At 43.5% G+C, this 26,733-nt stretch overlaps 1 protein-coding gene across 19 annotated transcripts in view; it reads right to left on the bottom strand.

The window, feature by feature from the left end:
• The window catches only part of shaker (potassium voltage-gated channel protein Shaker), a 154,958-nt gene that overhangs the window by 70,544 nt on the left and 57,681 nt on the right, over positions 1-26,733 (bottom strand). The window contains exons 1-2 of one of the 19 annotated variants that reach the window (XM_026814203.1): positions 21,777-21,864; positions 20,305-20,506 (exon numbers count right to left, since the gene is read on the bottom strand). The exons of 15 other annotated variants lie outside the window; for them this stretch is intronic. In XM_026814203.1, the coding sequence (XP_026670004.1) occupies positions 20,305-20,402 (98 nt within the window). In that variant the 5' untranslated portion in view covers positions 20,403-20,506; positions 21,777-21,864. Of the gene's footprint in view, positions 1-10,152; positions 10,262-12,328; positions 12,408-20,304; positions 20,507-21,776; positions 22,571-26,733 lie in introns of those variants that run through there. 3 more of the 19 variants (XM_026814209.1, XM_026814202.1, XM_026814208.1) reach the window with 3 other exon arrangements.

A 26,733-nucleotide genomic window follows, 5' to 3' on the forward strand; every position in this document is an offset into this window, starting at 1 on the left:
AGGATCCGGTGAAGACCACAAGAAAGAGGGAAAAGTTTCTCTTTGCTCCCTGATCGAGGTGGTTCCTTTTCCGGTTCTCGGACTCGCGCGGAATTTTCACTGGATCAAATTCCCCTTTCTTTCACGGCCCACTTTCCCGTAGAACTACTTCCCGATACACCAACGCGACATTGGACCAAGTCGACATTCCAATTCTTGCGAAATACGTCAGACGAATTTTAAATCCATTTGCATTCATTCCCAATCGTATGATTAATAATACGTATGATTATTTGGCATTTTATTGATGTTGACAAAATCCGACCATCCCAGCGTCGAAACGGCGAACTTTTGGAAAAAAATTTCATTTTTCCTTAATTACTCGTAAACCGTTGAATCTACGGGAAAATTGTATAGGACCTTTCTTGTAGAGGACGACGAGATCTACAATTTCTGTATAAAAATTTTTTGCTAACATCAATATTTAACGAGTTATTGACGAAAAACGGAAAAACAGTTTTTTGCAAATTACTCGTTAAGTATTGACGCTAGCGAAAAATTTTTACATGGGAATTGTAGATCTCGTCGTCATCTACAAGAAAGGTCATATGCAATTTTTCCGTATGTCCAACAGTTTGGGAGTTATTGGCCAAAAACGAAAATTTGGAAGAAATTGAAGGGGTACCCCTTGGAAAAATCTCGGAAAAATCGAAAAATTTTTGTTGTTGTTTGTTATTAGCAATGTTCTTCCGACGTCTGATTTCTTTTTTAAAAATGCGTTTCTGAAGTGCATCAACTTTTGGGATTGACTATATAGTCAATACATCCTTAATAGAAAAATAGTATTGGTTGTTGAAATATATTAAACAATTTTAGCATACTTTTTCTCTTATACTTATTTTATACGACTACTTTCTTACTACTTGATATATCTTAATATCAATAAACAATTGATTATCGATTTTATTAATATATTTTTTTTTTTAATTAATGGGACTTCGATTTTGATTATGTCGATTGATGCATTTCGGCTACTGACCCCTCGATCATTATTACCTCTCTTTAAAATCACATCGATCCCGTTGGGAATCTCTGGTTTAAAGTTCAAATTTAAATCCATGAAGATATTCTCGCGACGTAGCATTTTCTTATATGTCAGACCGTATCACAAAGTGGTACCACTGCAATAGAAAATGGTAAAGCATGCCCGTGATACAGAAATCGTACATCGTACATGAAATGGACTATATGTCTGGTCGGAAAAAGAAATCGCGTCGATGAATCAACGTCTGGAGAATCTGGTCGAGGTGGTAAACAGGACGCCGGCAGAAAGCCGAGGGGATAATCCGGTGCTGGAACGAACAAATGAACGGGTGAGGTTTGCCGATGAAAGAAACATATGTCGAACGGCTGGCAAGAAACTCCGTTAGTATCACGATTTGTCAATTTTATAGGAGCCGAGAGTAGAGAGTAGCAGACTTAGCCACGGTTCGCACTGACAAGTTTTTACTGTAAAAATGTAAAACTAAATCGATGGACGTGGTAAATCACTGGACGGAGGGAATATGTATGAAAATATTTTCGAACCGGAAATACTTCTTCAAAAATGAACGGAGTTACGTAAGAAGGAATGAACTTGCCTGCGGGGAGTCTCGCGGTTACGTAACCGACTTGCATAACATACAACATCGTCTCGATGCTCTCGCAAATTAATTGCTAGATTCGTTGTCCTGCTGACACGAATTTAGCTTTTGAATGCAGCTCATCTGACGACAATGACTAAAATTAAGGAACAGATGATGATTCGAATAAATGAACGTTTGAAGAAATAATTTCGTTCATTACAAATCCCTAAATAGACGAAATTGGCTTCGGAGAATTACGCGTTCACGCTTTTTTCCATAAGCGTCGTAAAAGCGAAAACCTCAGCTATTCGCGAAAAGCATTGTGAGAACCTTTAACTAATGATCACGGCAAGAATCGTCGGAGCAAAAAAAGCGAGGAGGTTCGTTTTAAAGCTTTAAAAGCGGTCTGCGGCTTTCAAGAGAGAAGGAAAAAACGAAGTTAACGCGATAAAAGTGAAACTGCAACTGTAAGCTCGAAACGGAGCTGATCGAACGATCGAACCAACGAACCACATTTTTTTTGTCCCTCCCTGTTCGTCCGCGAAAATGGCCTTGCGAGAGAGGGGCAACAAAAAATCAGAGCCCGCGCAATCGGACAATTCTGAATGGTCACTTGTTAAAAGTTCGCAACTCGTTTTCCGCACGGACTCAGAGTAATTCTAATTATCGTAATAATGGCACGGCCTGTTCGGCAAGTTTTAAGGATAATTATAACTTTCCGCGGAAGGATTGTAATAAAACTGGCGCGAAATTAAACCGAGGACCGGGCCACTTTAAATCCCTAGCGTCGCGTAAAAACGCCTAAAAACTGCGTGGTTGGTCGCGTAAACTAGGCGAATCGGTTTCGCTCGACGAAACGATCAACCTGAAACGTCGCTGAAAAATTCAGATACCCGAAAACGAACGCGGCCGAATAGAACTACGGGGAAGCGAAAATGGCATTGGTTTTGATATTGGAAATGCCGATTCCGATATTCCTCGCTCGTTCAGGATTATATCTGTCGCAGACCGTCTGCAAAGAATCCGAATATCCCCAATTTTCTTGGCAAAGATGGCAGGAATGGCCAGATATTTTCATAATATTCGTATAGGACGCATTCAGTATTAGCGAAAAGTCACTATCTGTACTATTACAGACCTTTTTTTATCTATCGTACATTAACACTAGAAAGACTGAAACTTAGTATATACCTATATTGCCCAAAGCAGTCAAAATGACTGCATTGTGAAAGAATAAAAGTGTAAAGAAATTTGTCTAAAATTAATTTTTAATATTTTTTATATTATTTACAGTCATATAACAAGTTATTAGTAAATGTTAACAATAAAAAAAAAAATTTACTTCACTTGGGAAAAAATAATTTATGCATTATTATTTGTACATTTGCCCAAAACCAGTCAAAATTACTTCCTTGGGCAATCTAGTGTTAACGAACGCAAGTGATATGAAAAAAGAACTGTAAAAGCGGACGAAAAGGTTCTTTAGAGCCGGATTCTCTTCGGTTTAACCCCGATGGCGTTCGAACACCTAGTAATTGGTCAGCCTTCGTCCGGCAGCGTCAGAAGCAATCAAAGAGGAGACTAAAATACTGTGACACGCGAGTTTCCATGTACGAGCCAGGCCCTCCCGGTGACGGTGGTTTGGTCGATCGTTGGGTACGATCGATCCGAGCCTCTCGCCCGAGTCTCGAGACTCTCGAGCATCGACCATTTTCGACCCCGACAACTTTCGAACGTATCGTTTCAGCTCGCGATCCCTCAGGCCCGTCTCGCAAGTTCCCCCGACTTCGTAATTGCATCCTGTGCTTTTCGGCTCGAATAAATCGAAAGAGGAATATCCCGGAAGATCTTTCGATCGCTTGTCGCCGAAACGGCGACTGTTCCGTACGTGTGCTATTAAATCGCTTTGAGCCTCGCGTCACAGCCGCCAGCAGCGATTTGGCTTACAACGCGTTTCAACCGAAACGGTAATTCACTTTGTACATGTGGCAGCAGTAGTCCAGAGCTTTCTGGTTCAAAGGCGAGACTTTCGACATTTTAAGCGTCGACCCCGCAGTCAGTTTGAGTGCCGCGCATAAACGCGAGTTTAACCCCTACGTTAATGTTCCCGGGTAAACAGCCCGATACATTCTTCTGGTTCTAAAGAGGTTCGGCATGCTTCCGATCTACGCAACGAGCAGACGTAAAAACAACAAACTCTCTCTATCCCTCACCTGACCAGCGACTCGTATCCGTATAAATACATGCATGCACGTCCACTCAGTGGCTATGAAAATGTCGTTTCATTTACGAGATATTCATAAAAGTACATAACACAGTTTGACGTACATCGAGGAAGTACTACATCATGCAGCTCCGCCACGTAGGAAGCCAAACGGATTTAGAATTACAGAAGAAGCGTCAATTATTTCTAGTCATCGTAGATTACTCCTGTGTTATGCAGCACTTACGACGCGCGTTCGCCTCTACAATCGGTCTTTCTAGAATTTTATTTTAAACAACGAAGCAAAGTGAACGATGTAAATCATTTTGATTGAACGAGCGTTTACGCGGCTCTGTTCACTTTGCTCACAATTTGGTTCGACCAGAGTGAACCGTAAATTCATTTTTAGATCCGTGAGTCTGTCCAACGCGAACTACCAGTCTTATCCGTTTCGTTACAAGATCGCGCGCAAGCCAGTTTAATGTCAACGACTGATCACGAGTTGTTTGCCATTGGCTGCGACCGGCGATACCGAAAGCTGGAAAGGAGGCTGCCAAGGAAAGCAGTCGTGGTGGCCCGATCGAGCGTGACCGCGTAAACAAATTGCCGGAAGGGAAATCGAAGCGTGTGCGCGGAAGTTGTGCGGAAGTGCAGCTGCACCGTAGCGACTGAGAGACCATCTAGGCATGCGAAACGCGAAAACAAGGCGAAAGCAGCTGCACGCGATCGATGCGGGATAAAACGAAAGAGAAAGAGAGATGAGAATAGTCACCCCCGCGAGGAAAAAAAAACGCCCTTTTGCCAGCCGCGCTCCCACTCTCATTCTCTTTCTTTTTACGCCTCTCATAGAACGTCTTTATTTCGCTGCATCTCAACACGACCGAATAGAACTGTTTCTATTTATTGCGCCTTATTCCACTTTTATCGTAGACAATTCTAGTTTTACTTTCCTCTAAACTGCAACGACGCCAGCTGTTTAAAATTCTTAACGCGAATACAAGCCACCTGTTTAAAATTCCTCTCGTCATTCTAAACTTCTCGCGATGTCTAATAACGGGAAAGAGAAATTATCTCTAGTGATCCAGCGATTTCAACGTTCGAGATGATCCCACGCGGCTCATAAAGCTAGCATCTATCTTACAAGTCGTGTACACGGCTGATGCGTTTCATAAAACTTTTATTACAAACAGTTACTTCTGTTGTACAGTCTATTGCATTTGCATGGAAGTTTGTTCTGTCCAGGAGAATTCTCTTTTTACGAGAGACTTTCTGAAAAGCAACTCTTCGCCGAATAAATAACGTCGGATCGCTTGTATCGTTGATAGCGCAGGGCAACGAGGAGAAGTACCGTCTCGCGCGTAAGAAGACGGACGCAGCCGCATACGCGGCGATCGATGCGATTTTTCCGAGTGGCTCGAAACCGGGACGGAATACGAATATAAACCCTTTTTTCGCGATACAAAACCGAGGCTCCGTGATTGCTGGGTGGGCGGCCATGCAATACCTATCCGCGTATCTAACGAGCGACCGTAAAATCGGACGATCTCGTGGCAACTCAGCGAGCAAAACCGAGACGCGGAAAAATAAAATGCGATTTCGTTTCTTCTTGAAATATTCAGTATCCTCGTTAACCGTCACGAACGCGTCGAGTCACGGTTTACATCACGACGAACGTTTCGCGACGTTCAATCATTCATCGTTTCGGGATTGACGTTTGAAACGAGGCGAGAGTTAATATACATATTTGATCTGCACTGTTGACTACCACCGACAGTGTTAATTCAGCATCACCGTTTTACTTATTGACAAACGTAATTTCGAACTGACGACAATATCACGCTAAGTGATACAAGGTACACTGATAACTGTGCAATACAATGCAAATATGAAAGAAGTGCGAGGAGATACGGTATCCTTTTGTCCCGTACTATTGACTTTAATTTCGCGACACGTTTTAATCACTGGTTGACACACATTTCAATTTGCAGCCTTTCAGATAATCTAGATGACGTTCTTGATTGGTCGTTAAATAATATAACACAAATAAAAGCTGCGCGTGCGGAGATAGGCTGGTGAGCCGCCTCGGCTTTGTTGCGAAACACACAAGCAACCGAGCAAACCCCCTAATTGCACTCTCGTTCGTGGTATGCCGGATGAGTGTACTAAGCCGTTCGCCATCCACGAATAATTCTATGAATTCCCATTAGACACGTTTGTCACGCGATCTTACCACGCTAACGTAACGCCGCGTTCCGGCTCGGAATTACACGCCCTTCCATTTCTCGCCCCCGTCTCGCGATTATCGGTACCAGAGGAGTTAGCCGAGTGATCCATCGATTCACAGATCTCGACACAATTGCAATACAAGATTCACTGATCAATTTTCCCTACGTGCGTCTATAATTAATAATTAGTTTCAATCCGAAAATGAAATAAATCATACGTAATACGTCTGTACTTCAATCCGTAATACGTCTGTCAATTACAGCTTGTGCTGTAAAATCCGTTTGAGCGTTTCTTTATCTAATTAGTTAGAGTTTTTTCTTTATCTAATTAATTATCTAAAGAGTTAATTCGCCAATTATTTTATTCACCGCGACACAGTAATCGCCAGTGGGATTTAGTTCTGAAAAATCTGTCGGCAGTATTTTAAACCGCGGAATAAAAGTAGTCATCGGATAGGCTTTAAATAATCGGAGAAAAAAGAAAATCCGCGCAATAAATATTGCGATTACCGAAATGTTTGGCCAATAATACAAACGTTTCCCGTTTTATGTTTCGTGTTCAGAAAGAAAAGATTCAATGAAAGCAAAAAGATGGACCTGCCTTCTGAAAGCTTTCGCTCGTCGGCTAATCGCGAGCACGCAATCGATGTCCCGAATTAAAGCTACGAAAATAGAATGGGCGAAGCACGGCGTTGGCTCGCGTTATCGTAGGTCGTTGTACTCGTTAATTTCGGCGGCCGCGATTCCCGAGACTCCCGTCGACGACCTTGAAGCAAGAAGGGGGAAAGAGTCATTTCTAAAACCGAGGAAACGTTTTCACCGATTCTGATAGCAGTTGCAACGAACCCCCCCCCCCCCCCCCCCCTTTGAAGCGAGGCGGTGGGCCTCGCGAGACAATGGAAAATGTTTCGAGTGGAACGCGACGCTAGGCGACGATTGCGACTCCGGAAAAAATACACAGCCTCCGCGATGGCTGGTTGAGCAACAAAAGAATTAAACGACCGTTACCCGCTCGTTGTTGTGTTCGCTCGTTACAATCTCGCATCAATCTCCCGGCCACAAAGGCAACCAGGACCCGGCCATTGAAATCGCCCGGCGCACGATACCGTGTGAAATTTATATCGAATGGCGATAATTAACGCGCTAACGCTTCCTTCGACACCATTTTCAACTGTTTCTTCCCGGTTCCCGTATAAACCTATTATGCGATTTTCGAGTGAATCATTTAAAAAGTAATAGCTCACTTTTCCCCGTACATAGAAACGTGTAATGTATAATTCACAGCGACTAACAGTTCTTATAAGAAATTTACAGGAAACTTAGCTTATCGAATAATAATTTATATACTGTAAAAAATGTTTAAAATAAAATCGTCCAAGATAATAAAAGGAAGATAAAATAGATAAAGAATTCTAATTAACATATGATAGGGATAGTACCGTATGTTGGATAACAAAATCAGAACATTTGTACGTAACCAAGGATCAGTGAAACAAGGTACTAATTAGTAGTTTGGTAAACCATAATTTCCGCGATCGTAATTGTGTAAATAATTTGAAAAATAATAGTTCACGTAATCTCGTACACGTGAACATGTAATGTGTGATTGTTAACTAGACTGAGCATTAACAAAGATTAATAAAACAAGAAACATTAATGAAATGAGAAATTTATTAAAAGATAATTTATGTAATATATAAAATGTTTAAAATAGAATCATCCGATATAATAACTAAAAGATAGATAATGAATTCTGTTCAATATGTACTTGAATAGCAAAACCAGAGCATTTGTACGTAACCAAGAATCAGTGAAACAAGGTTCGCATAATTGTAGCATTTCATAGTCTGGTAAACCATAGTTTCCGCGATACTACTTGTCCGCGACACGTGCGACTGTGCGAGACAAATTCCCCGTGTACGCGTTGGCCACTCATCTCGGCGCCAAACCATATTTCAACGGAATCTGATCGTATGCCAAGAGCAAACCGGTTGGAATCAACGTAGCAATGATTTCTCCAAGGAAACGGGTCCACGAACTGCGAACAGTTCTAAAGTTTCGACGGTCAAGTTCGAAGCGAGTCTGACTTGGCAACATTAAATCGAATATATTTTACAACTTTTGGCACTTACTTCATCCAAGCTTGCAATAACAATATGTATGTATCTCATTCATGAAATTCTAATATGATGACACTCAGAATAGAGAAAGTATTTTTGACTGACTCTATTTGAAAATCTAGAATATAGAAGACGTGTACTATTATTCTGATACAAGCTTGCAATAATAATATGTATGTATCTCATTCATGAAATTCTAATATGAGAGAAAAAGATTTTGACTGATTATTTGCAAATCTGGAAGACATGTACTACTATTCTTATCCAAATTTGTATTAATAATATGCATGTATCTCATTCCTAATTCCAATATTAGATCCAGGATAAAGAAAGTGTTTTTGACTTATTCTACTATGTAATCTGGGAGATAGAAGACCCGTTCTGTACATTCTGTGATTTAATTCAATCGATAAGGAGATAAGGGGACGTTTTAGAAACGGCAAACGTCGCTGGCGCAGCGAGCTGGAGGCTGTTCGCGATCGAGTGCGCTCCGGAGCCTGAAGTAGTTAGTCTTACTGGAGGGGAACGTACACGATCGTCGATAATTGTATGAATCTGAATCAGAATTAGACGTACGAAGTTCTATTTGCTCCCCAGCGCTGATTCGCGACTGGGTTAACGGTGCCCGTCTTGCGAGAATAGTAGTAGCAAATTCATTCGAATTGTAAGCGGTAAAGTTATTTCGCGTTGGTAGTTTGACGCGGGACAAAATTGAAACGTTTCAAGGTCGTTGAAAACTTCTATTAACCGAGAATACAATCCCAAAGTTGAAACAATGAAAGTAATCCGAAACATTATAAAGAACCCATGAAATATCCGTTTTCGGATTGAACGCGATGTTAACACACTACCCGAGGAGAAATTTACTTGTCCAGAACTCGACTCGGATTTTTCTTATAACCTCGGGATCGGTGAATAAAACTGACGGCAATCGTAATGCGGTTGAACGTGCGGGGAGTCGGCGTAAAGCACATGGAGAAAGATTCGGTCGTTTAAACAAATCACCCGTCTTCGCATTGAGACCGGCCGAGGGGTGGGGATAAGGGTTGGTTACTCGGCCGAGCGGGCGAACTTCATTTGAAATTCAAATGAAGAAAGTTTTAAAGGGACGCGGCGCGACTCGGCTTAGGGACGACACGCGGAAAAACAATTTAGTTAGACGAGTTACGCAACACGTTTAACAGCGAGACGGGGAGGAGGTGCCGGGTACACGCGCGACTCATCCGAATATTTTCGAAGCGACCCTCGCACGTCCCTTTTCATTATTCAATAGCGGTACGCGTACCGTGCGCCGGGTTACGTAATCTCGACGACGGAACAGGCCGCGTCCACCCAGCAGGCATCGATTCCGGCCAAAAAGGAATTACAGGCATCCGCGTCGTGGATCCTGATTTTTCGCCTTTACGACCTCGCCGGGGTCCCTTTGTCTCTTCGGCTTTTCCCGGATTCCACGCCACCTCGCTACTAACAATAAGCGAAAATGTATCGGAACATCGACCGGGTTTCAGTCATTTAAAAGAGTCTCCTCGCTGCGTATTCAGAATACGATTAAAACATTGCATCGAGATTAATATTGCTGCTCGTATATCTCATCCATCTTTTGCTCATACGCTACGCTATCATACACTTGCTGTTTTATGCCTATAATCACGTGTCGTATCATGGCGAACGAAGTAATCATTTTTATAAGAATATCGTTATCCCTTGGAACGCATAAAACAATTTCAGAACAGAAAAACACCGAGGGGAAAACGACACACGAACGAACAGTTAGACACACAACAGATGTACGAACACACAGAAGCCGAAGAGCGGCAGAACGTGATTCCGACAATTGAATATCGGGGCAGCGCTGGCGACAGACAATAGGAAAAAAGGCGAGAGGCGAGGGTAGTTTAAAAAAAGATGGGGTAGGTAAGATATATATATTATATACACGTACGAGATAAGAAATTGTGCGTGACAGTGTGTTCAGTTTTGGGAGACTATGGTGGACTCACCCGCCAGCAACCAGGATCATCTGCATGTTGCATGGAGGCGGCCTCTTTGTCGCTTTTTCGCAGAGGGGGCAGTCCGGAGCGGTGAGTCCTCTAGTTTCGCATGCGGTGACAGAACATAGCTATAGAGTGGTAACTAGAGACAAACAAACGGAAAGGAGAAAAAAAGAGAGGCCAATCCCCTGCTTAAAGTATTCCGGTATCTCCATGAAATATTCACGATCGATCTCGAAACCGTGCTGGGACGCGTACGTACGTACGCGAAAAAATGTAACCGCCTTATTGTAGCTTTTCCCTTCAGCCGCTGCTCGCTTATATTATTTAACACGCGAGAGAAGCTGTTGTCGGACTTTCTTCGAAATCCGTAGCATATTTTAAGCAGGGTGGAGAAAAGGGAAAAAAAGATAGACGAGATAGGGAGAGAAAAGTTGAAAATACTCGCTAAAGATAGAGATAAATGTATAATATATAATAATATGATATACACTGTCTAAGGTAAGTAGTAGTGGCGGAGAGAAAGAGACTGAGTCAGAGAAATCGAAACGGAAATAAGTGGAAGTAGTATAATAAAAAGAGACTTGCTGCGTAAGAGTAATTACGTGTGTGACGTAGTGTCGGATCGTTCCGTGACGGATCAACCTTGAAATCCGAGCTCTGTTCGCCGTTCTCGTTAAACGAGGGAATCGTTCAGGAATTTTGCCAACAAACTACTTCTCGACCGCATGGAACCGCGACAAACGCGCTACCAAAGTTTCGCTCATATTTTTTTCTAAAAAAAAAAAAAAAAAAAACTGTCGCGCTCGGGGACCGTCATGACCTTTTCATAAAAGACCGTTTCGAATAAAACTGTGATTCGAAGTTAACGGATGCTTGAATACGGCAATTTTTTTACGGCGATCCACTTTATCCGCTCGGCCAGCGAAACGAAGTGGAGCACACGCACACACACGTGGGTTTTTAAATTATTATTATACTGCACGTTCAACTTTTACTCGGAATATATTCAATTCAGTTTGGATTACGGTATCGATAGAATCAAAAGCCATTTTCGATCGTTAATGACTTTGTTGCCAGTTCGATTTGGTGTTTATGTATCATCAAGGCAAACAGAAATGTAGTTAACTGCACGGACGGACGCGTTTACTTTCGCGTCGCGATATTAAATTAGTCTCCCCTCTCTTCCTGGCCTGGAGAACGGAACGCCAATAAACGAAGAAACACAATGGAGGACGGTTCGAATAATGGGAAGTCCTGGGGAGACTCGTAAGCCGAGAACCGGAAGGAAACTGTCTGGGATAAAAAATCTTCAAGCGCCCTCGGTATTAAAGGGGGGGCTGCGCGAGAGAAAAAGAAAAGGGTTAAAAGAGGAAAAGTAGGATCTCTCGAGGTCTTACGTAAAAGCGGCCCGACCGATTCCTTTCGTTGCACTCGCAGCGACGACGAAATAGAACTCGGAACGATCCGTGAACGTGTATGTATTACATAGTATGCGTCACAGGACAAGAATCACGTAAGTCGAAACTTTAATGCATTTAATCAATTCTCTGTTTCCATTTCTAAGGCGTATTCCGATTGAGAATATCATATCAGTCGCCTCTTTTAATATCTAAAGCGCCAAGGATTATTCCTCAAAGCGTATACAAAGAAATGTGTAAATTAGTTGGAACTTAGTTAGTCACAGTTTTTACAACTTCAAAGGATACATTGTTTCTCTGGTAATACCAAGTGCAATCTTGAAAAAGAGGATAAAGAGACTCGATTCGTACCCCCATGATTCTCAACCTTTTAAAACAATTTCGCACGTTTCAGTTTGGTTGATCTAACCAAATTAAAAGCAAAATGAACGACGTGAATCACTATGCAATTGAGATGAATCTAGACAGTTGAAACCGTACACAGAACACGTTTGAAAAATGTAAAACAGAATACTCGCACATGGATTATTATTCTAATGAATGGTTCACGTAGTTCACTTTCGAGTCTGAGATCAACCAAAGCGAACATGTTCGTGCTACTTCCTCGGGTGAGCGCGTGTAACTGTATGCGTGTCTGTGTGTGGGCGCGTGACAGCGCGAAAGTAGATAAGTAGTAAGTAGATAGAATAGAGAAAGAGAAAAGTACAGTGGCTAACTGGCGATGGCCCAGCAGCAGATCGCCGTGACGGCCCGCACTATTGTACCTTCCCGCATGTTGCGTTTACTACCACGAACCCCCGTGTGTCCCGCGCACGTCCTAGGACAGCCGGTGGTGTTTTATGTGTTTTATGTGTGTGCCACTTACGAATATTCTTCAACAACCACTGATACACCGTATACGATACATGTTACACACTGTCGCACAAACAATCACGGTGTCCGATAAAGCAAGAACCACCAAACGTTCATCGCTGTCGTCGCGTATCAGACGAGTCCACGGGATAGAGCTGGCGGCCGTGTCGTCGATTCGACACGCACGAGTCTGTCCGCGACGGACGAGACCAGGGTAAGTGCGGCAACGAGCGAAAGGCGGAATCACGAACCGGGACACGGGGAACGGTTGACCGTGACTGTTCCTTTGGTCGCGTTCACTGGCACACACGTCGCGTCGGGTCGGTCTGTCACGCAGCCGCGAGACGCGGCGATCCTTTTTCAACGGGGGTAGCCTGGAACACACGAAAACTCGTCGCCCGATCTCATCGTACGCGTGCACTTGAACAGCTGATCGCGGGCGAAGGGCCGAGCGTAAGATCCGATGTTCCGAGGCGAAGTCGCGTGGCGCTACTGACTTTGGTTCACTAGTACTGGCCACCCACGTTGCTCGAATTTCCACGGGAGATTTTCCGGCCGAGCAGGAGGAGGGTTTTCCCGCGAGCGGTACTCCAGCCAGGCGGCACGCGGGGAGGGAGGGAAAACGGTCTCAGTGGATATCGAACCGCAGCGGCATCGTCGGCCAGTCCGCTCGTTTCATCGCGCTAGACGAGTCCACCTCGCGGGCGAGCGAAGGACGTACTTCGAACACGGCTGTCCGAACCGTTCCCAAGGACGGCGAGAAAAGGATTCGAAGACTTCGCTAGCTGGAAGATAGCCCGCGAGGGGGTGATCCGCGAAACGGAAGGATGGACGGCGAAAAGGGTGGGTTGGGGAGCTGCGAAACACCGATAAAGCGCACCGTCACGCAATCATTTAATTTAATCGCGGCCAGGACACGAGTTCGTCTCGTGCAACCTCGCGTTAGCCTCGTCCTCGATTTCGTCCGCTATCCGCGAATCGGTCAGGTTAACGAACACCATTTCGTATCGAAACCGAACCGAGGATAAAACAAAAAGGGTGCGAGTCAGGGAACGCGAACAGAGAAGACACAGAGACAAAAACATTTGGCAAGCGTCCGTCACACCATTGAAAAAGCACTGGGAAGCCACGCGGTTTGTCGATTCGATTAGCAGTGGTAACCACCCCGTGAAACCGTGTTTTCAATGTTCCAATAGGATCCTTCTATAGCCTTCCTTCGCTCTTCTCCCTCGTTCGCCACTCGATTCCAACGACCGGCGAGAAACAAAGAAACATTCGTGGACACTGTCACGGGTTTTTCGTCACAACGTTCCCATAATTTGCCCGCGCGTACGGTGGTAGACGGGTCCACTTTACGATCGTCTGCGGAACCCCGAAACCGAAAATCAGGGGCGAATCAGGTCGAATGGTATCGATGACGCGACCTCGCGCTACGCGAGCACTGTCGTCGGTGGTTCGACGCCGTCAGTGCTGAAAACAAAGGGTGAGAAGGAGGGAAGAAACGTGGACGCGTCAGGGGTAGAGGGGTGACAGCAAGAGGGAAGCACGAGGTGCATTCGAGCACACCGCGAGACCACCACACTGTAGCAGCACACTGGAAGAAAGAGAGAGAGAGAGAGAGAGAGAAAGGGAGACAGCGATGCGAGTAAGCGAGAGGAGGGAGGAAGAGAGAAGGATTGAACTCGAACGCGACGACCGGTAGCGTACAGGCGAATTCACCTCGGGACGAGCACGTTTCCCCGCGTAGCTTTCGTAGCTTTCTGAATCGTCGAGCCGGACGTGCGTGTTGCGAGACTCTCCTGGATACCAGAAAAGGACGAAGCGATCGGCGAAGGTAGGAGGGGCGGGCGAAGGGGTAGGAGCAGAGAACAGGGTGGGGGCTAGGTGAGTAACGGAGAACGAGGAAAAGTGGGTGAAAGAGACGAGGGCGAGTGTACCGCGAAAGGAGCAACGGCGGTGAACGGAAGTGACACGGAAGAACGACGTGAGAACGTGGCGGAGGTGAGTGACGAAAAGAAGAGAAAAAGAGAAAACGAGGGAAAGGTGGCGAGGCGGAAAAGATGATGACCGCGGGCGTACGGGAGGGCGACTCGCGTACGAAAGACGGTCCCACGCCTCCGTCGAGTTAAAGCTGTGAGATGTTTGTGCGTTTACGGGTACAGACAGATAGGGAGACGTAGTAGGTAGGTAGATGAGTTGGAGGTGGCAGGACAGGGCGGCAAAGGACGGCTTAGGTGCCAGGCATGCTGCCTGGAACCGCCGCGGCGTTGCACGATGGCACCACTGTCGTTGGAAAATCTCTCTCTCTCCCTCTCGGCCCTCACTGTCTCTACTTCTTTCTCTAACCCACCCTCTGGCTCACTATCTCTATCCGTTCGTAGTTTCGCGGCGATAACACCGTCTCGCTCTTTCGGTCAACCTCCGCGAAGGGAAGGGAGAAGAGGGCGAAGAGGGTGGGGTTTAGTCGTGCAGCGTGTTCGGCTACACGCTAACACGCTCACGCTCGATCCCCCGGTTACGCTGTTAGCCGCTCATTCGTGCCCTCCTGTATGTTCGAGAGAACGGGTTTCGCCGCGTTTGTGTATATGCCCGAAACGGGTTAGTGCGCACCCGTGAGTGCGCGTGGATGTATGAACGGCATCCACCCGCCTACCCATCAGCACCCATCTACCCCCGCGGCCCCGCCAAACGACGCTCGGCTCCGCTGCTGCTCGTGCGTGGGGTCCCGAAGTCGATATCTAGCCTCACCGGCGACTCGAGTGTTATCCTCGAACACCTTCGAACCTCCCCTCGTGATTCCCATCGTGTCCCACTGCCGATTTTTCCCTCGCGATGCACCCTGTCTGCCACGAGGATCTTTCGATCGGGCGAGAATAAGTCTGGAAGGGAAGCAGAGACTTTCGAACGCCGCGAGGACGTCGTGGAACGAACCATGAAAAACGGCATCGAACACGAGGTCAAGCTAAAACGGTTCCCTTAGATACGAATCCGGCCACGACGATACAGATAAGTGAGTCAGAACGGTCCTTTTCCTCGAGACGGAAAAGAACTCTCTTAAATCCTGACTTTCATACGCACGCCTGGACATCGATCCGACGCCGAAAAGGAGACGGAAATCGAGTGAAAAAGATGCCGTTAAAGAAGTTTAGCTACTAGTCCAGAGCCGAAAGTGTGAAAGGAGTCGAAAGTTCGAACGAACCGCCCCTTACCAGTGATCGTTATTCAATGCCCTTTCCATGTTTTACTATCCCCTGAAAGTTTTCACTCGAGCACAATCGAGATAGTAACCAAACGCATTAGGGTATTTGAAGCAAGAAATCCTATTGCATACATTAGAAGGAATTTCTGTAGTTAATTTATAAAATAAGCTTTCAATCAGTTTTGTAAAATATGCTTTTGACAAATTGGTTAAATATTTATACCCCTGTGTAGGATTTCAATAAATAGAGACAACAGCGAAGATATCTCATGTTGCATTTTAATAATAAGGTATTAATTCGCTAAGTGCATCGCTTCCTTTGTTAAGGAGAAGCATGCTCAGTATCTTGTCGTATAAATTTTAACGAATTACGATGTAGACATAAAATTCAAAATTGAAACTAATCAGATACTCGATATTGTATACGTAACTTCAATCAGCGTGAACAATATTTATTTTACTTAATAGATTTCACTGAAACCAGTTTAAATTTCGCGTTCGAGGGGCTGTCGCGAGCAGCGTTAGCTTGCCAACAAGTACCAAACAGAATGTTGGTTGTTTTGAAGTTGCCAAGGTAGTGAGATCTTATTAATCGCTTTTCCAGAGCAACATGCAAACAATCGTTTCAGTAGCTTCGGCTACGTTTTAATTTATTTATCGATAAATAGCATTACCGCAACGTCGTTTGGAATATTACATATTCGTTTGTTGGTCAATTCGCAGTAACTATCTCAACTCTCAAGAAATTTATTGATAACTGAAGCCATTTCGAATTTTGAAACCGTTCTGCGTATGTCCAAACGATTCTCGGTTGGACACACGGTGGTATCGAATAGAACGAATTAAATTTGATATCGTTGAGTTGGCATTCGTTTTCGAAATAACGAGAAATCGCGATTACCATGCACTATACCATGTACACGTATACCAGCTTATGAACGAACCGAGTATTCGATATTACTTCCTCCATTGAACCCTAAACGAGGGTACTTTGCGCGAACGGTAAAGGATGCGCCGCGATGGTTCGATACGTACACACGATCGCGGCAATTTCTCTCGAACGAACGTAACTCACTCCCAATGGGGTGGCCGGGTTGAAAAATTGTTTCTTTGCAATAACGCGGTCGACAGTTGCCGCCGAATTATTTTCGTCCAATCCACTATCGACGGATCGATCGAAAGGCGATCTAGTTTGATCTAGCGTCGGCCGTAACCAGCCGATTTGAGTGATTAACACACGCTCTCAGCGCATATTTGCTGTATTCCTTCGATGCCGGCACGGCGATATCGAATGATAACAAGTTTCGAATTGGTAGTCCGAAATCGGCCGAAATCTGGGACGCGCGAAAATCTTTTATCTGCACTGACCTAGACCCAATTCAGGACCCTCGGTAATCAGAGCCCTGCAACACGCCGCGCTGGGCTGGATAGCGTGGTTTAACGCTAACAGCCCTCTCTCGTCTAGCTCCCACTATATGTGATCGATATCCGACTAATCGACAGGCTGCGAAATCGTTTCGATCATCCTGACCGATTGAACGAGCGGTAATTTTCGAGCCCGTCGGCCAGACTGCATCCACGATCTATATCAGAGGTGCACAATTACGTTTGACCACAGTACCCAGGCACAGAACTCAATATTGTACGAGTGAATTCAGAAACGTGGTAAAGGATCTTTCGTCTTATAAATTACTAGCATTCCTCGTCCCGACTTCGCTCGCATTAATTATCGTATATAGAATTCGAAATGTATAGAATTACAAATATTTTATGAAGATCAAGTCGCTAAGTCATGGAATTTCAAACATATCGAAGATTTTATTAATATACATTTTATGTACTATATGTATACCATTTTCAATCCATTAATAGATGATTGGGTAAAATCCTGCAATTGATTTTTAGGTGTTTATATGAGTAATCTTTGTGAGCGAAAACCGATCCTATAACTCATCAAACTAGAAAAATATCGAAAAGTATATAAAAACACGTTTCACTCTATTAAAACGGGAATTCTGAAAAATTCATGAATTCATTTTTAAAAAATTTATTACGCAATAGTTTGCAGCAGAAATCTGTTGACTACCTCATCGCGTTAAAGAAATATTGATCAAAAGGTAAAAACACATTTTCACTCTTTTCGACTCCATAATTATTCATAATAACGTTGTTCGTTTTACAAATCAATCATATGACAAAATACTACCAAAATTTCAATGTAAATATCTAAGCCGTTGTTCATATTTTTGTTAACATTCCATTTTATATAATAGTAAGGTTCTAAGAACAGAAAAAATTTATAGAAGGAAATCTAGATTCCTTTCTTCGAATTCAATCTGTCGGTTATGTGTAAAATTGAAGCAGGTGTGAAATATGAACGTGGTAATAAAAGATACAAGCAATTCGGTTTAGGAGAGTTTTGAAAAGAAAGTATGATGATACGTATTATTGGTATCTACGATATGGTCCCTTCACCGGAAAGGGTTGCGCACCTCTGACCTAAGCTAACGCGTGCCGTAATTCCCAACGCAACTGACCGTAATATCGTTTGACCTAATCGAGTGATCTCGATGCGCGTCGAGCGTGCCTTTAGTCACCGTCGATGATAAACGGCGTTCCGCAATTCATATCTGTTTACCATTTCGGAAATCGGCCACTCTATGCTGTATCATCTATACATCTGTCTGCTAAGAAGCTTGCAGAACTCGTCTAAATTGAAGTAAACGGGGTTCCTTAAATTGCCAGGATCTTTGACAACGATTAATGAAGAAGTCGACTCGATTTTCCAGCGCGAGGAGCTTCCGGTGGTGTTCGTTGAGCCCGTTCTTTAATTAAAATCAGATCAGGGCAAAGGAAAAAGAGATCAGATATTGCGAAACGATCAACGGGATCTTCGTAGTAAATACGAACAATGGTCCTTTGTAAGGGGAGAACGGCTAGGAAAACGCCGGGAACACCGCCTAGCGGAAAGCTCACGAAGCTCTTTCGAATCGAGAGCTTGCAAATTCTGGACGAGTTCTAAAGCCACGGTCGGGCTCTCGTATCCTGCGTCGGTAGCTGGTTACCAGCCAGGCTCCGAGAACTTCTACAGGAGCTTGCGACAAGCTTTCACTGCGCTTCACTGTTGCGTAAAGTTTTCACTCCGCGTTTCTAACGTGCGCTTTCCATGAAACATTGCGATTCATTCGACGAAACATAAGGAAGCATCCGATTTTATCACGCAACTTGTTACTGTTATTACGAATAATTATATTTATGATCGTATCAATAAAATATAAAATTATTGACAGGCATAAATTGTCTTAAATATAAGCTATGAGTCCTGAAATATTTCAATTGACAGAATGTTTATAAATTACCTCCAACCAACGTAAACCCTGCCAAGAAATTACTGTACATGTAATTACGATATCTGTATAAAATATTACGTTCTAGCTACAGACTTCTTAAATTGAAATCATTTATTTATACCGTACCCAGTTACCGCACTCAACGAGTATACATATTAATCAATATTGTTACGCAACTCAGAAGCTACTTGCAATTGCAGTTTAATTACAGAAACACAGTTTCAGGGAGTATCGACGTCTACTCGATGACTATTGATTTACAATCGACATTTCCTATTCAACAGCTACGAATGAAGGTATTTTCGCGCGTCCTTCCTTATTTCTTAGCCTCTCAAAGTATATAACATGTGATTAAAAAAGTACAAATTACTATAACTACATTTCGTTGACCCATTTATATCATTAGCGTATATATATGTACCCTCAATTTTATTGGTCCTTATTGCAAGAGAATTGAGTGTGACATAATTGCCGTTAGAAGATAATAAAAATGAACGATCATTATAGAGAAGAAGTTAGATTATTGAAACGAAGATGAATCATTGAAGTAAGATTCGATAGTGGCGATGCTGATAATAATTATTATCAAGATTTACTGGATAATATTTCCCAAATGAATCATTTTGTTTATCTCAAAAGAGAAAAAATTGAAACAATTTCTCGATGTGAAAATTGACAAATAGTCATCAGTTTTAGTATGATAGTCTAATACTGCACAAAGCAAATAATCAACATACCTGGCATTCTTTCAACATTCCTACATGTGCGTAAATCACATCTCTGCGTTTCATTCTTTCTTACGTAAGTGAACTGATACACATATGTACAAGTTACTAAAATATGTACAGAATTTTGAAATATGAAGTTATTTTTACTTGTAATTTTTCTACTTGAATATAATTAAAAAAAATTTTTTATATAAGAACCTTATTTCTCATACGTATGATGCAAATAGGATAAAACTCCTTCTAAGTCGCTATGAATGTTGGACTGTTTGTTATGACAGACGTTAAGAGGCTAAAATCAGAGGGACGCGTAAACCGTGTTAAGGAACGTTTGTGCACCGACTGCTCGACACCGCTGTCAACTCGATCAGGTTTCTTTCGAAGGAGAAAACGATCCGGCATAAGTCGCAATGCATACAAACGCTCACGGCCGCGGTTTACAAAGCCCCAAACGGCACGAATTCTTTTCGACGCGATGAACTTCCATTTCGATTCGAAGCAAAATGCGAGAAGCGTGAGGCAGAAAAGCGTGAATACGATTGTACGGCTACAAAAAGGGGGGGGGGCAGGGGAGGTGGCAAGAGAAGACCGCGGAATCATTAAATTACAGTCACCGCTTCTTGCGCCGTGGCAAGTGACTATGATGGTCACCCTGTCCGCCCGGTAGTATCACCAACAAGAAAAACAATCTCTCCATCCACGTCATCGTCATCCTGATGACCGGCGGTCATTCGATCATCGTAATTCACGTCTCAGTAGCTGTTCTTCGACAAGACATCATCGCGTAAACGACTTTCGTGCAAACAGCTTCGGTGCCTAAATTCAGAGAGGGGAATCCATACAGACAGACTACCTTGCTTATACACGCGCGCGCGTTAATTAACGACGCGAGGGTTACGGTTCCCGTCCCATTCCAACCCTTTGCGATCTAATTTAGATCAAATGCGATTTCAGTCCTAAGCGCGGTAACGTTCCACTTTCTGTTTCTACGTTGACAACCACGTTAACGCTCCCATTGTTGTTCATTTCCGATAATAATACGTTATTGTCTCTTCCTGGGCCAATAACGGTGACGCGATTTATTACCGAGGAAGTGGTTGCGGTCGTCCATTGTCAGACGCGAGACACAACGAGATTACAGCGGCATGGACGCTGGAAACTTTTCGCACGTTTTGAGTATACTATTTAATACCGTGCAGCGCGTATAAAATCGAAATAAATGACTTTGAACGAAAGTTACGCCCATTCGTGGCCAGGGAAAGTTTGCCAGGTCTAATCAGCGGAGCGAAACTTTTTCAAGATTTTCATTTTTATTTTTCAACGTCGTGCAATTATCATCGTAAAGGGGAGGAAGGAGAATTCTAATAAACCGTGGCAAGAACGTCGGTGTATGTAACGAGATTCCAGAGAGAAATCGAAAGTAATCCGAACCACAAAGGGTTTAATCTCGTCAAATAACGAGTCGTCTGCATCCCGGTTTACCAGTAGTTCATTTTCGTGAAACAAGTTCATTTGGATCGTAATTCGAGAACGGCCACACGAGACACCGTCTCAGCTAGCGTTCCTCAATTATTTTTGATCGCGTGAGAAATTCGATCCCGTGCCTCTCTCGACAGAGAGAAACGACTATATGCGGTGCCGAGACGAAGGGACAATCCAATTTGAATGCTAAATGCACCGCGACTTCGATTATCGACTGAAACTCGTTCTCGTTCACCTACAGCCTACACTTTGCTCGTCCTCTGCCCTAATTACCGACATTATTAGATGCGAAAGCGTGGTAAGTACGCGAAAATGGAATCGCTTCCTCTTTCAACGACCTCGGAGGATCGTAGATCCTGTGGCTTCCGCTGTCTCGCTGATCGATTTCTAAAAGGACGCGAGAACAGATGAAGCCCGAGGCTTCTCGAAAGGAAATCGGAATAACCCACGGACAAAAAATTTTTATATACGTACGTGGCTAATAAGTATAAATATCCACGGCCGTCTTTAGTAGAGACGGCCGTGAAATATCTCGTCGAAGTTGGGCAATCTAACTGGCCGTTTAGCTTGGTATGCGTAGGCTTGCTCGAAACACGGTACTTACACGTAAAGTGCGCTCGCAATTAATACAGATGCCACCAGGGAGTACGGTAGGCAGATGTAACAAATGCCGATGGATCGTAGAAAGATGTTGCTAACGATGAGCAGAAAAACAGAGTTGAAAACTAGGGTTCCGATACCCATATCACACTATTAAGACATCGTTGATCAGTCTCACAGAGAAATTCCGCGGTCATTGAATTACGTGTCTCCTGCACTGAGCTTGCGTCTCTACAGAACACAACAATCTTTCGTTTTTTAACCAAAGATATCAATCATCAACTTTCGCGATTATTGACTCGTGCAACCCGAAAGTTCACACGTGAAAAAAGTATTACGAAAAAATTATCCGTGTGCACCATCGCTTGATTGGATTTCACGGCCCAACGGGTCTATCCGGGAATTAAAAGTTGACACTAAGTCGAGCACGAAATGTCCCAAATGCGATTCGACGATTCTCGCTTCTTCTTGCGCGCAAGAAACTTCCATAATTCATGTTTTCAATAACATGCGACGGGGACACGAAAAGTTGAAACATTCACTTCCTGGCGGTACCGCGTTTCCCAAATAAACTTTACACTTCGCGTTGCGAATTCTGCAAAGCGCATCTGTAATGGTAAGTCGCGCAGAATTGAAATGCAGCGACCGCGGGCAAATATTCTCGTGCGAAATAATAAGCTCGCCGTAGGGCGCGATTTATATGAAAAGTACTCCGATGGGTGAACGCGCGTCGCGTATACGTTCGCTCGTCGAATACGAGACAGATCTTTACTGAAGCCGTGCATACAACTACTAACGAGTAACCGCTAACTGTCGTGTCTGCGATGGCCCGAGGATAGTAGTATTGGTCTGACTAATGCCGCTCCGTGGTCTTATCAGTGCCGTATCTATACTACTGACGCTCAGTTTTTCTATATTCCACTATCGGTTCAATAGAAGCTAGAATATCGTTGCTCGCAGCAATTATCAATCTTAAACGATATAAAACAGGGAATAAAAGTGAAATCAGATAGGATTGTATTTCAGAGAATTTATTATAAAAAAAAAAACGATTTAATAGGAGTTTAGACTTGTTGAACCTTCGTGCAAGCCCCTGCGTTGAAAAAATAGTCAAAGACAAGGGGACGTGTTAACGAGTGACGCACCTGGCCCAAAGCAATGGTTTACAACACAAACGGCTTTAAAAGGCTTCAGAAAACTTGTAACCACTGAGAAGAAATACCACTGAATGAAGGATCGCGTTAAAAAAGGGGGCTTGTGGGAAATGCGTTAGGTAACGTTCAATTAGGGTTTCACTATCGTTCGCGTCTCGCCTTGACTCGAAATTAGCATCGGCCCGTCGCGGTGCCAATTACGAAAAAGAAGATATTGTTAATACAGAAAAGAGGATGAATAGAGGAATCGCACAATTGCACCGCTACTAAATGATTCCCTGGGAATGTTTCTAAGATCGACACGTACAATAGGCACGTTTCTTCTTCTTGCCAAATGGTTAATCTTAAAAGGAAAGAAGGAGCCATTGAAATAATCTTTTTGTGAGATGAAGTAACGGAGGAACGTTTTCTCGACTCAAACGAGGCCAGCATCTGTGCATGCATTCAATTCTGGTACTTCTAGCGATCAATCCAACAATTCCAAATTATTTACGCAGTAATACTAATTGCGGAAAAAAAATATTTACGCTGTCCGCGACTATTTGGCTTCTTCGCGCCAATAATCGAAGTTTCCTCTATTATACCTACATACCTATATTAAGTACCTATATTATAACACGTTCGCTTCTCTTCCAATCAAGTTCAAAGGTGAACGGAAGAAGGGCGGAAAATGTATCGAGAGAAGATGAAGAAAGACTGGTTGTTTCCTGGATGTCGCACGAAGTAACTATGCCCGTAGATATCACGCTCCACTTTTCAACAAATCCGGAAGATTTTCCCTGCCAGGCTACTTTTTCCGGCGCTCTTCCTTTTTTGCCCGATTCCAACAGTGACGCCGCGCCGTAAATTGAATCCCAGAGCACAAGGAACAAATTAAATCTCGACTCCGGGACCTACATCTCCCTCTGACTGTCCGTCGCTCTCTCTTTCTCTTCGCTTTATTAATACGCTCAGAAGTCGGCCACACACCCGAACGAACGAACTTCGTCATAAATCGTGACTTATAGCCGACTGACCGCCGGCTGTTCTACATAGGGCGACATGTATTATTAATCCGGCGGACGTTTAAGTTGTCATCTGTCTCTCATGCGATTAGGTACCTCCACCGTGTAATAGATGTTCACCGTTCACGAACATTCCTTGTAAAACATTTCAACGAAACTAACATTTTGATCAATAAAAAAAAATTAATTAGTGGAATACAACACAAAGGCAATTTATGAAGGTTTCACACCTGATGTCATAAAAAAAGCCGATTACCTAAATGCCTTGAACTTCGTGGGGTGCGAAAATAGAATTTTTGGGAACGTCGGGGGATGTTAAACGCTACGTAAGGTCAGATATTTTTTGTACACGGACATCGCGTAAACTGATAAAATCAGAGCGGAAACGTGTGGGTCGAAGTTGAAAAAGTTTTCGAAGGTAATGGGGCTCATTCATATTTATCGATCAGCCCCTGGCTGCCTCGCCAATTATCAAACTCTATAACTGACTGCGAGAACGGTTGATCGATCGGACAATTCAAGACTCTTCATTGCGATCACCGCCATCCTATTCTTGTCTCTCGCGTGTACGTGCACGAGAGTTTTCAAGTAAAGAGGATGCATACATATATATAACGTACGTACGTGCGTGTACACAATTGTACTCGACGTGTACGACACGTGATATTTAATTCTGTTCAAGCAGAATCGTTCGCAAAAATTGTTTGCAATTTTGTAATTATTCAATCAAACATATTTTATTTTAACAAAGAATTTTCGATACGTACATCTACGATACCAAATATTAGACGTTCAATGGATTAACTTCAACAATTCTAATTATAATTCCCCTGTGTGTTGTAAATAATTGTAATAATTTGCGGGAAAGTTAGCAAACTAACTTCAGATTTGGATAGTTAAAAGTTCGCGACAACGCAACAATTCGACATCGTGTAAAATGTGCAATTCGTACGCGACATTTGTCAAGCGCATGTCGCCAGAAACGATATTCCGTCCTCCTCCACTTCGTTTCTTGACAATTTTCACGCGTAAATTCGCACACGACTCCCCGTTTGAAAATCATCCATCTACGAAATGCGAGATTAATATTAAAAACCAGCGCATGTAACGTTCCGTAGAGGCAAACGATTAAACACGCGCGATCCTTTTCGGAGCAACGAACGCATCAGGCAAACAGATCGACCAATATTTTTCTCAATAATTCTGTATTTTTCAATATAAAACCTACTCCAACTCTCCTTCTTCTTTTTAATATAACGCAGTACAAAACTAGATTAAATAATAATTGTCATATTTAGAATTGTAGCACCCTCATGATATTGACGTAGTATTGTCACACACGTTTCGGAAATCGGATTAGGGATGAAATCGAATTAGGTTTTATTAAATCGAATCGCTTGACGATCCACCTGGAATTTCGAGCATCGTTTTCCACCCGGAAATAAGATTTCACACGAGGAAATCCACGACACATTTCACGTCGACGTTCTTTTTTTCGACGTACCCTCTCCAGTACGAGGAAAATTGAAATCCGTGCAGATTTAGATATTCGACAACGACGTGCCGCGATCAATGCGAAGGATCGCAAATATAGCGGAGAGGATTTCTCCCGGCACACGGGGGTTAGGAGGATTCAGCGACGGGGACGATTTCTATTCCGATTTCCTGCATTTTCCCCGCGGATATCTCGGGGCGGAAAGTAATTTCTTTCGGGTCGACACATCGAACAAAGCAGACATTCCAGGTAGGTACGTGTTCCAGGCCGCGGGAGCATAGAGGAAGAGACGCGTCTCTCCCGCTCACGGTACGGTCCACGCAGGTAATCGAGTAGAGTGCGTGAAAGCTTTATCGTCCAAGGTGCAAGGTTCTTCATTCCGTTTCATTCCATTCCATCGCACATCGCATTCCAAGCTCCGATCGAAAGCGTCGGGAGAGCGATGAGACCCAATATATGCATTTTTTTTTTTATTCTTTTTTTTTGGCGCATCAATCGTCGTCGTGGCTCGTCGATATTTACCTCTACTCGATACGCAACGCCCGTTGCGTCCACGACACGCAATCTGTTCAATGCGGGTTCTCATCTGATCGTGTTACTCTCGGTTTCATTTCGCTTTTATTTTTGGACTTTCATCGCATTCGGGGGTACAACCAGTAAGCCGTCCAACATCGAACATCGCAAGCTGTGTGTGTTTTGTAATGCCTCGTGCTGACAGATATATGTCGGGGGATGTTCGGGGAGGTCTGTGTCCCAAGGCGCCCAAGGTCACGGTGTGGAACATACAAAGCCTCTGTGAACATTGTGCATTCGCAATCAGTGGAAGCTGCGTGAATAGGCGGTTGGCGGAACGCAGTGTGTTCCGGTTTCAGGATTTCGGGGATCGGGCAAACGGCGCCGGGATCATGCTTGGCCCAGGTTCCTCGTGTTTCACGCTCTCGAGATCGCGTTTACTCGATTAATTTGAGTCTGTTGATTTACGATGCAGCCAACGGTATATACAATATACTCCATTTGCCTAAATATAGTTCACAGCGAAACGATTAATTGACTTTCTGCATAATTTTCGAACAGCGTCAGGTCGTTTGGAATCGACTTAATTTGTTCACGATATTACTCATAAATTATGTAAACATTATAAACTGCCTGGTCAATCTTAAGGATGTATTGGCTATACAGTCAATCCCAAAAGTTTATGTACTATAGAAAAACGCATTTCCTATAATTAAAAAGAAATCAGACGTCGGAAGAACAATGCTAATAATAAATAGCTACGTGCTAAAAAGTATAGAAGGAAATATCCACTTA

This window comes from Ceratina calcarata, unplaced genomic scaffold, assembly GCF_001652005.2.
Source record: "Ceratina calcarata isolate Rehan_Ccalc_2016 unplaced genomic scaffold, ASM165200v1 scaffold369.2, whole genome shotgun sequence".
Classification (NCBI taxonomy): domain Eukaryota; kingdom Metazoa; phylum Arthropoda; class Insecta; order Hymenoptera; family Apidae; genus Ceratina; species Ceratina calcarata.